At 46.0% G+C, this 12,222-nt stretch overlaps 1 protein-coding gene across 1 annotated transcript in view; it reads right to left on the minus strand.

The window, feature by feature from the left end:
• Positions 1–2,120: 2,120 nt before the first annotated feature.
• clybl (citrate lyase beta like) overlaps positions 2,121–12,222 on the minus strand; it is a 69,215-nt gene continuing 59,113 nt past the window's right edge. Inside the window, exons 5-8 of the mRNA XM_035393252.1 lie at positions 12,208–12,222; positions 11,489–11,656; positions 4,003–4,127; positions 2,121–2,655 (exon numbers count right to left, since the gene is read on the minus strand). The exon at positions 12,208–12,222 is cut by the window's right edge and continues 79 nt beyond it. Of these exons, the coding sequence (XP_035249143.1) occupies positions 2,560–2,655; positions 4,003–4,127; positions 11,489–11,656; positions 12,208–12,222 (404 nt within the window). The 3' untranslated portion in view covers positions 2,121–2,559. The remainder of the gene's footprint in view (positions 2,656–4,002; positions 4,128–11,488; positions 11,657–12,207) is intronic.

Genomic DNA, 12,222 nt, shown 5'->3' on the forward strand with positions numbered 1-12,222 from the left:
ATAATATTTGTTTCAAGCTATAGATCGACCGTTGGGAGTATACGGACTCCGTGGGACTCTCTGGTGAATCGCAGGGCCACAGACAGACCCCCTGAGAGGAAGTGTTTGCAAGGCCGCCGCCTGAATTGCGCTTAGTCTACTTAACGGACACCTGTTCCGCGTTATTTACAGAGCAAGGTGACGGAGGACCGACAGCACGCGCCCTCCTGACGTACTTGCTACACTTGTGGCTGAACTCACCCGCTACTGCCGCTTACACGCCCACACTTAAGACCCAACTTGCACTCAATTTATCGTACTGTATTCACCCGCACTTCATTTATTGTACTGTAGTCTGCTTACAAGAATGAACACTGACGCACAAAGCAGCTAGTCAGTGGGTCGAAACAGTGACAGGGGCGAAACAACGCGCTATTAGAACATCAGAAAATTAAAAATAAATGAGCGAGAGGAAAGAATAGAAAACATAAATGAAATGTGTGGCCGACTGCCAAGGAACCAACTTATTGTCCGGCCTTTGGCTGGGCACAGCGGTGGGTTATATCTTTCTGTCTGGCTATCGCCAGGCAGAGACCACGGAGCTGAACGCTTCACACAGACACACTGATCACGTGACACCGAGTCGAACTCAATACAACGGCTTTCATTACCATAGTCACCAACTCCTCTATTAACTATTCATTCAACTAACCTCTCCCCCAAATATTATTATGTTTTTTTTTTCCCTCTCCGGGATTGACAACAAAGAGGCAAACAAAGAATCATTTCCCATTTTGTGGGACAACATTTAAAATAATGGGGACATTGTAAAGACAAACATAAAAAAATAAAAAAATGTCCTGACTGAGAGGTTCAAGTTAAATGTCACACAGGGATATTGAGTTTTATTTAAAGTACATTACCCATTTTGACGATGAAAGACGTACAGCTGAAATATTCACGGCTCACAATCACCGCTTTTGTCTCAGCTTTTCGCAGTAAGTGAAACCAGCAGACCCGATGCCCGATCTGGGGGGGTTGAGTGGGGGGAGGGGGGTGGGTGGTTGGGTTCCAATAGGCGACAAGGCAGAGACTGGACCAAAACAAAACAAAATCCTTTTGAAAGTGGTTTATATTTACATAGAGAGACGGCCCAAACAGCCTCTCCTGCCGCGCGTGTGTGTGCGCGTGTGTGTTAGCGCGCGGCTAGCGCGGTACGGCGTGGGTCAGCTCGAGGGACGGTGCCCAGTTTACCGCCATTCTCTCTCCCTCTTCACCGAGGACAGAGCCCCACAGTCCGCGCACAAAGCCTCGCCATTTAGGCAAGGGGCTGAAACAAAGTCTCAGATTGTTAGTTTAAGGAAAGGCATTGAAGTTCTTTGACGAGGAGAACTTTGATCTGCGGGGGTGAGGAGGGGACTGGGCAAACCCTTCTGCCATTTTGTGGGAGGGAGAGACGGGGGCTGAATGGTAAAATGACGGCGTGCTGCTCTGTTTGTTTACCCTTTCACTGAGTGCCCTGATCCCCACAGCCTGGCAAGCATCTCCCCCTGACCTGGGAGAGACGGGAAACACGCCATGCACAGACACAGACACACAGACACACGCATAGACACGCATAGACACACACATACACACACACGCATAGACACGCATAGACACACACACACATGCATAGACATGCATAGACACACACACACACACACTCTCTCTCTCTCTCTCACACACACACAGACACACATGCATAGACACACACACACACGCATAGACATACACACACACACACACACACTCTCTCTCACACACACAGACACAGACACACACACACTCTCTCTCTCTCACACACACAGACACACATGCATAGACACACACACACTCCCACACACACACACATTCAGACACACAAACACAGACACACACACACACACGCACACGCATAGACACACACACACAAGCATACACACTCTCACACACACACTCACAGACACACAAACACAGACACACACACATACACACCAAACACATACACACACACACTCACAGACACACATACACACACACACACACACACACACACACACTCCCACACACACACACTCACAGACACACACACACACACTCACACCAAACACATACACACACACACTCAAACTCACACACACGCACACTCAAGCACTGCCATGGCACAACTTCACATCTGCACACTAACAGTCAGAGCAGGGGAGTTACGCGCTCAAAGGAACTTCCAGAGAAGATGGTCAAGCCTCAGACTGACATCAAAAAACGCATCACTGCCCCCTCCCCTCCCCCTCCCCTCCCCCTTCCACTCCACTCCCCAATCAGCTGTCAAAATAAAATGCAGTTCAACACAAAAACATTTGTCATATTAAGCGGGGACTAAATCAGCACAAATTAACCGTTTTGAATCAACAGCAAGACAAGGCGGTTTTTTAGCTCCTTTAGAGAAGGCCCGTCTCCTGCAGTGGGCGGGATCCTGAGGAGGTGTGGAAACAGGGCGGGGCCCCAAGGAGGTGTGGAAACAGGGCGGGGCTGAGGCACGCCGGGCGGGACCACTGAGGCTCACTGCCCGGCAACGACGGCGGCCATGGCAACAATGTTCTGGGCCTGCTTCAGCGAGGGCATGTCAATCATGCTGCCGCGGAAGGTGAACGCTCCCTGAACAGAAACAGAAACAGAAACGGCGTGAGCGCTCCCTGAACAGAAACAGAAACGGTGTGAGCGAAACATACACAAACCACACAAACACGGCGTGAGCAAAAAATACAAACTACACAAACACGGTGTGAGCGAAACATACACAAACTACACAAACACGGCGTGAGCAACACAGCCACTCATCTTTATACGCACACACACACACACACAGTCACTCATCTTTATATACATACACACACACAGCCACTCATCTTTATACACACACACACACACACACACAGTCACTCATCTTTACACACACACACACACACACACACACACACAATCACAAACGGGTTACTAAATGCTCCTCTTCAGAGGTACGTGCAGAAAAGTTCCATGACTAGGTCCGACAGAACCATAGATTTTGCAAATAGAGAGATAATGCAGACAGATATGAAGTTCCAGCTCAGGAGGTGGAATAATTGCATCTAAATTATTGAATAAATAATGTTCCACTTATTAAACAAGGACCATTTTAATGACTAATAATCAATCTAGTTACTATGACTAGTTTACTGTGCAAAAAATGTCAAGTCAACAATTTTTGGTGAAAATAGTTGGCACTGAATGGACTGTTTATAGCACAAAAGCTAAAAGACTGCACACTTCTTCTCACAACAAAGAGAATGCTTGCATTCTGCAGTACATGTGAAATAAATTATAGAATATACTACAGAAGCTCTGCCAAAAATGACCAGGATCTTCCTTGTAAACGATAAGCCTGACCAAAACTTTTCACAAGCTACTGAGAAAAGCTGAACAAAACATTTAAAAAGGGAGCAAAACAAAACCAAAGCAGGGAAGACTACACGACTCCGGCGGGAGCAAATAGACAGGCTTTAACCTTTCAGATAATGAACTACAGTAACGGCAGGTCCAGGGCCACCACACAGAACTTCCTCCAGGCTATTCTTAGCCTAAGAATTACTGGCTGCAAGGTGTGAGCAGCTTGTGCATTACCAGCACACCGTCTCCACGGCAATAGCCCACAGAGAAGAAAACACAAGACTCAATGATGCACTAAATTAGGAACAATAATATTCTACACTTAATTTGCTCCCCCCCCCCCCCCACACCACCCCCACCCCCACACCACCTAACCCACCCCATCTACAAAATCCTCACAGCACCAGACTGCCGTTTGCTCGGACGGGAACCTCATCCCTCTCTTCGGTGAGGCGAATGCCTCCGTGTTCCAGTTCAGGGATTGATGAATGACTCCCGAGTCTCACACAGATGCAGTTGCGGGTCGGCACACGTGGAACATGTTTTTAAGAAGGTAAGGGGGTTAAGGAGAAGGCGTACCTTTCCCAACTTCTGATGCTCCTCAAACGCAGCGATCAGCTGCTGAGCCCACTCCACCCTCTCTGGACTGGGCGAGAATTCTTCCTGCACAGCTTTGACTTGATTGGGGTGAATTACTTGTTTTCCTTTAAATATTAAAAAAATAAATAAATAACATAAATTTAAATGAAGTCCCATAAATTAATTTTGTATGACAATAAAAGCAGATATGTTTAGAAAATAAATAATTTAAAACAAAATATTTAAAATAGTTTCACAGAACATTTTAAAGAAAATTATTATTATTATTATCATTATTATTAACACAGCAGTATAACAGAACAATATAAAACATGTAGCCCAGACTTTGCGGCTGTGAAATATAAGCCAAGGGACAGATCAGTAATTCTATTCGGTAGCACTGTAATGCTGGTGTCAGCGGAGACTCACATCCTGTCCATCACAATCACGCACAAAAACGTTTTCATCTCAAGCTGAACGGTGTCGTGTTTTACTGCAGCTGCGCGGTACGATCGCGGAGTCACTTGTGTGTTCTAGCGTTCGGTCCGGTGGATGGAAGTTGATTTTGGCACTTTTCTCACCGCTGTGTGAACGATGGAAGTTGCTGATGGTGAAGGGGCACAGCTCTCGAGTTACCGTCGGGGGAAAAAAAAAAAAAACGGCCGCTCGAAGCTCAAGAAGTCAGAACCGTCTGTGACAAATCTGATTGGCTTCCCCTTTGATTTTTAACCAATGCGCTTCCAATCAGCACGCACCCTAGTGAAAATCGATGCGCCTGCGTAGCGCTGTGGCAGGACAGGCCAGCGCAGAAAACGGCCCTTCAAAGACCCCCTCCTTTTTTATTGGGGTGCTTTTATATGCTCAGATTTTAAAGGTGTGCGATGCGGAGTGTGTTCCAGGGGCAGCTAGGTGGGGTCTGCGGCTGCACCCCTCTCTACTGGAGCCCCGAGAGTCTGAGAATTCGGGGGGGTGAGACGGCAGGGGTGCAGGACGCAATGAATCATGGGTGTCATCCTGATTTTGGCCCTCAGCCCTGCTGAACCCTAAAACTTTACTGCACGCTTAGTTACACTTCAATCTCAGACTGCCGCCCGCGCGGGTTTTCCATTCTGGTTTCATTACGGCCATCCGCGTAGCACAAACCCCCCCCTGCCCCCCCCTGCCACCCCCTGCCCTCCCCTGCCCTCCCCTCCCCCGCCCCCCCCTCTGTGTCCCCGACCCACCAAAACCCCCTCAAACCCTTGAGTTGAAAGATACGGAGAGAGAAGAAACTGATGTGAAAGGGTGAGCTGCAGTCATGATGACACTGCCATGATTTGCAGGCTAATGTGTGTGTGTGTGTGTGTGGAGGGGGGCGGGGGGGGGGGGGGGCCCAAGAAACATTCATAATGAAAAACAGTTTTAGATATTAAATTTATAGTGATAAAATCACAGACAGATTGAAATGCTGATCATTATCAGACATGTCCGGCAGGCTGAAAGCTGTTTACCACACTTTTAAGCAGCAAGATCACAAATACGCGATTAGAATGTTCTTAACTGAACATTCTAATGCTGATGTCACAATCACTACGGTGACTGAAAGCAGTGAAGTTCTAGAACACTGATGTAGAATTTTGAAAAGGAAAAAAAAAAACAAAAAAAACATTCCAAAAAAAACTGCCCTTCAAAGGGTTAAGAAGAGAGAGAGAGGGAGAAGAAAAGGCTGAATGTTTTCCTCGGCACGTAGACGGTCTCCATCTCAATTTCAAGTTTATCTTGTGGAGGGTGAGGGGGGGCATGATCCATTCCATCAGCGACAGCAATCACAAAGCAATTTCAGTCTGCTGTTTAAATTAACCGTGAAAACAATTTTCGATAAATGCAATTAGGATTGCGCTGAAAAAATGACATATTGCAGTGCTGCATATAAGTATTTTACGATTTCTGCAACCCATCATTTAGTATTGTACATTCCATTTAAGCAAAATGACTCCAACATAATGAAACATGTCACAAGTCTATTAATCCAACGCTCTCCATACTAAATCTTTGGAAAGTTAATATAAAAGGTTAAAATGAATAAATAATTAATTAATAAATTCACATTGTGTTAGCATAGAGTAGACACAACTATTTTCCTAGATAAACTGATTAAATTGACATTCAAGTAAAAGTTAAACCACTGGCATCCATGTCCTGAGCTGTTCCAAAATAAATCTCATTAAGCAATTCAAATCCTTCAAGCCAATTCAAAGAAAAATAAAATCACAAATCATACTTTAAATTTAAGATTATAGATGTTGTAAATGCCATATTGCGTATATTTGTATTTGAATTACTTCTTTAGTTAACTGGTTCGGTCACAATATCAAATTAATTCCTCATCTATACCAGTGAATCATTCACAATTTATAGATTAAAATAATAACAATAATCAAATGACCAGGGAAATCCAGAGTCACATGCAAAGTTAACCAGGAATCCACATTCTAGAAAATACTCTCAGTGCCAGTCATGAGCCATTTATGGTCTTGATCTAGTGACAGCTGGTCACACAAAAGGTCAAAAAAGAAGAAAGTCAATATCAAACCCATACTCCTAAAATATCATCAGAATCAGATTGTGACATCAGCGATTCAAAACCAAAGTAATACTTAAAAACGGTAATACTCTTCGGTTAAACACACTTTAAAAATGACAGCCCACGACCCATCAGCAGGAGACCGCTGCTTCACGGCTTACTGTGGTCTCATAGCAGAGAGTTAAAGGCAGAGGTAAATATCAGGAGCTCGCACCTGCCAGTGTCACCTGAGTTAACCTCGATGACTGCTGGCTATTGACAGATTTGTCTGCCCTCTATCTGATCCGTTTTGGGTACAATGCCTAGAGTCCATGCAATCTGTCGGTGCCCAAAAAAACATTCAGGTCCAGATCATCCATTTAGAACTAGAAAATACAAGCAAGAGTTCAACTTATGTGACTCTCCAACAACATTTTTGTTCATTTCCACAAAAAAAGTAAGTAAGAAAACAAATAGTGAATGCTCCAGAAAAAGAATCTTCACTTAAAATCAACTACGATCACAGTCCAGGATAAAGCAGTGTAGATTTGGATGAACCTTGGCTTTAACATTTTCCGAACTACCACGGTTTTATCTCAAAGATGACCGTCTAAAAAGTATGCAGGCTTTGGGACAGGTTTTCTGTTCTTGGTGTTCATCACAGGGAAACGTGTCAGACTTACTCTGAACGACAGTACCGACCAACTGTAGAGAAATAATGCTAAACTCATACAAGAAGAATAATTAGCCATTTTATAAAAGGCGTACAATGCCAAAGCTATAATGCAGAGTTAGGGTATGCGGGTGTGTGCGTGTGTGTGCGTATGAATGTGTGTATGAATGTATGTGTGTGTGCGCGTGGAGGCATGTGTGTGCGTATGTGTATGTGTATGTGTGTGTGTGTGTATGTGTGTGTGCGTGCGTGTATGTGCGCGTGCGTGTGTATGTGTGTGTAGGTGTGTGTGTGTGTGCGTATGTGTGTGCACGTGCGTGTGTGTGTATGTGTGTGTAGGTGTGTATGTGTGTGTGTGTGGAGGCATGTGTGTGCGTGCGTATGTGTGTGTGTGTACGTATGTGTGTGTGTGTATTTGTGTGTGCGTGCGTATGTGTGTGTGCGTGTATGCATGTGTGTGTGTGTGATTGTGTATTTGTGTGTGTGTGCGCGTATGTGTGTGTGCGTGTACATGTGCGTGTGCATGTGTGTGTGTGAGTGTGTGTGTGATTGTGTGTGTGATTGTGTATTTGTGTGTGCGTGCGTATGTGTGTGTGCGTGTATGCGTGTGCGTGTGTGTGATTGTGTATTTGTGTGTGTGCGTGTATGCATGGGTGTGTGTGTGTGCGTGTATGCATGTGTATGTGTGCGTGTGCGTGTGTGTGTGTGGGTGGGGGGGGGGGGGGTACTTGGTGTAAACATCCCCCCCCCCTCCAGCCCTCAGGCCCTTGGCTCCGCCCTCCCTCTGGACCGGTCTTGTTGGATCAGCAGCCTAAAGAGGAGGCCCTGGTCCCCGGTCTCCTGCGCCTGTTCCGCGGCGGGACGGCAGGGGGCTCGTACCCCCGCATCTACAAAACATGCCCTCCTCCGCACCGCCGCCACCTGTTCTGGAGCGGGCTCCTTTCAGCCAGGAGGGGGGCACCGAGCACACGGGCCAGGGCGTTTCCGCCCCGCCCACCCCGGCCGCGATTGGCTCCCCCTGCTCTCAGTTCTGGACTTGCTTCCGTCCCACCAGCCAATCAGAGCTCGCCATCTGTCAGAGCCCTCTCATTGGGCCTGTTTCTACTCAGCCAAGTGCTCACTGTTGAATGACGGACAGGGTCTCCTAGAAACAAGGTGCAGGAAAATAAAAAAATTATCTGCGGCACTAATGTTTGGTTGATTTCTGGTTTATTCCCCCCCCCCCCAAAAAAAAAAAACTTAAGCATGCAGTTAATGGAGTGGAACAGCAATGTGCTGTGCAAATAGAAGAAGTGCTCCACTTGTATTTCATCAAACTGACTGACTGCAATCACATATTCGGGGAATTAATGAAATGAAATCACGGGGAAAAAAGCACAAACCCTGTAAATTAGACCTCATTTACCTTCCTCACACTATAAAAAATGAAAATCAAACGCCAGCAACAAATAATTGGCACTGGAAATTAGGAAAAAAACAATTGCAAAACTGCCATCGATTAAAATAAGAGCAATTTTACAATAAAATACAAAAGTGAACCACATACATACACACACACACACACACACACACACACACATATATATAAACACACATACATACGTACAAGTATTTTGCGAATGACCTTTGTTAGAAGCCGTTTTATGAACCTGGTCTTTCCTCGGCCGTGCTGACGGTAACAGCGAAAGGGCTTCAGCTGTGCCAGGGTCAGTAATCGTGCAGGTAACGCCTGTGGACGGAGGACATTACTGCCTGAGCAGACAGGAGGCACTAATAGCCACTAACTAAGATTATACAGCGCAGAACCCACAGGGGTAATCTTTTAATCCACTGCCTTTTGCCGATTCTCTTCAATACCGAATCGCACAATTACTGTTTTTCATTGTCCTTTTTTTTTTTTTTTTTTTTGCTCCACAAGCCTATTTGCTGGCAGCTTTAAAAACTCCGCTATAGCGAATGTGGCACCATCTTAGCAGACAACACTCCCTCCCCCCCACCCCAGTTTAAGAGAATACTGCAGAACTGCGAGAGCTTCTCCATCTGCACACTGTAGCATCCAAAGCTGCTGCACTCGACACAAACGCATGTACAAGTCTTCATGTTAAATCACTGTTAGTGTAAATAATTGAATCTATGTTACTTAATCTTCATTCCATTATATAATTCTTTAGGTCAATAATGGTATTCTCAATGCAACTTTAAAATGGGCTTAGGGAGTTTTTTTTTTTTTTTTTTTTTTTAAACTTCCGCTCTGCCGCCCCGCTTGGGGAAGCCGCTCCAGCAGATGCACATTCAGCGATAATCGCGGCTGCGAGCGGAACGCCAGGGGCACCGCCGCCCAGCGAGGAGACGGAAAGGTACGAGATCTGCTCCCGAATAAATTAGTGTTTTTAACTGTGCCTGAAGAGCTGAGAAAGCAGCCCTAGTTATGGCACAATCCACACCCCCCCCCCCCCAACCCCCAACCCCCCCATGGCAATGACACTCAGCAATGAGAAAAAGTTAAGTTTCCCCCCTCTCCAACTCAACTAACATGCATGAGCACAGACTCCCCCCCCCCCCCCCCCCCCACCCCCACGGGCACACACACGAGTGCACACGCACACGCACACACACACGCACGTACATTACATTACACATTTATTTGGCAGACGCTTTTATCCAAAGCGACGTACAAAAAAGTACGTGCATTTCATGGTCATAGACAACTGCTAAACGCAGGTTCAGTAAGGTACAATACTTATTTTGTACAGCTATTTCTAGCCAACGTACACAAACGTACGCACACACGCACGCACGCTCGCACACACATACACACACACACACACGGCGACCCATTAAGTCGGCCAATGCTCCCCACCATGTCAGGAGCGTCACGGTGGCAAATGAGGTCACGGGCGAATCAGCTTCCATCACGGTAAGAGCGCACGCCACGCACAAATCCATCTCTGGGTGGGGGGGGGGGGGGGGGGGGGGGGTCATTAAACTGAGCGCAGACGACTTTCTGTTGAACACGATGCCTTACTGATCAGTCTGAGCCCAACACGAGGAGCCGGCCCGTGGACTACCCACTCAACTGACAAAACAAACAGCACGATTTCTTTCAACTGTAATTTCGAACGAACGGGGATTTCATGGCCAAAAAAAAAAAAGAAAAGAAAAAGTCGTCATGTTTACCAATCACAAAACAGCGGAAGGCCCACGCCGCAGATCACACACACAACGGACACATGATAAAAACGGAACTAATTTAGGAAAACGCAAAAAATAAATAAATAAATAAATAAATAAAAGTGAAAAGCAGAACCCGATTTAGCATTTTGTGGCAGCGGTAGCGTGCTGCAGGGGGAGGGTACGTGTTACTGTGTACATACGTTAGTGGGGCTAACGCTACGCGTTCGTCAGACACCAATTACGTATTCATTAGCGGCTGCGCAGCTGGGCGCGGTTTCCAGCCTCCCGTGGACAGCCACTCGCTCCCCGGGGCTCCGCCCCCGTTGCCTGGCGACAGACCCATACCACAGACAGCCGGGAACGCGCTCCCGCTAGGGCACGTCACTGCTGTGCCTGTCCTGTCTAACGGTTTTTTTTGTGGCAAAAAAAAAAACGTCAAAACAAGGCATATCCCGAGTGCCAAATATTCGACAGCACACTGATAAAAAGGGGGGGAAAAAAAGACTCTTCAAACTCCAGAAAACACTGAGATCAAAAGACGTCTGGAGAAGTGGGTCCCTCTAACAAGTACCTTTTCAACAATTGTAGCAAAATAACTCACTGATGTTGATTCACTTCCGTACTGTGAGTTTTTGGTTATCCCAACATCAACAATGGCCATACTGTGTGTGTGGTGTGAGTCTAAAATAATAATGTTCAGTGATATAAAGCTGTTTCAGCAGAAAGTAACGTGTCCTAAAAATATACAAAATAATAAATAAATAGCAAAAATATCAGATAAATAATCTCTGCAGCGAAAGCCCTGACAGCAGGTGAACCTCCAAAAGAGGTGTGGTCAGGCAGGGATGAAGAGAGCTGGTTCAGAACTGGGGGGGTCTACTGTGTGTGTGTGTGTGTGTGTGCGTGTGCGTGTGCGTGTGTGTTTAGTGTGTGTGTGTGTGTGTGTGTGTGTGAGTATGTGTGCGTGTGTGTATGTGTGCGTGTGAGTATGTGAGTATGTGTGCGTGTGAGTATGTGTGCGTGTGAGTATGTGAGTATGTGTGCGTGTGTGAGTATGTGTGCGTGTGAGTATGTGTGCGTGTGTGTGATATCCGTACCAGTGAAGCCCATCAGCGCTCCCTCTCGGGCCTGCCTGCGTAGCCCGTCTCCGTCCTGGTAGTCGATGTAAACGAGGTCGATGGCCTGCAGGCCGAAGGCCTTCGCCGTCACCACCACCTTCTGCCGCGCGTACAGAAGCTCCGCCGCGCCTTTCGTACGGGTCGCGCCTTCATAACGGACACAAAACAAACATACCAGGAACTGAATTTTATGGTTCAGTGAGTCTAAAACTACACTCCCAATCGATACAAGTCAATCTGTGCAAAAATCATCGTTTCTGAATGTTGAAATCGTGTGAACCGCCATGTCGTGTGCAATATGCAAAGATTTAAAGACATAAACCAATACTTACAAGAGTACAAATTAATTACATTTTAACAAGTTAATTTAAAAATGAACATTCAACGCTGGCATTCTTAAAGAGATTCTGCGATATCAGGAATTATGGGAGAAAACCAGAGGTATGAATGAGAAATCACACTGAAGGAAGAAATGAGAAATCACACTGGAAGTAGAATTGAGAAATCACACAGAAGGTAGAAAAGAGAAATCACATAGAAGACAGAAATGAGAAATTACACAGAGGGCTAGAAATGAGAAATCACACAGAAGGTAGAAAAGAGAAATCACATAGAAGACAGAAATGAGAAATTACACAGAGGGTAGAAATGAGAAATCACACAGAAGGTAGAAATGAGAAATCACACAGAAGGAGCACCTATGCTGGCGCAGA

The sequence above is a fragment of the Anguilla anguilla genome, chromosome 15 (assembly GCF_013347855.1).
Source record: "Anguilla anguilla isolate fAngAng1 chromosome 15, fAngAng1.pri, whole genome shotgun sequence".
Lineage (NCBI taxonomy): Eukaryota > Metazoa > Chordata > Actinopteri > Anguilliformes > Anguillidae > Anguilla > Anguilla anguilla.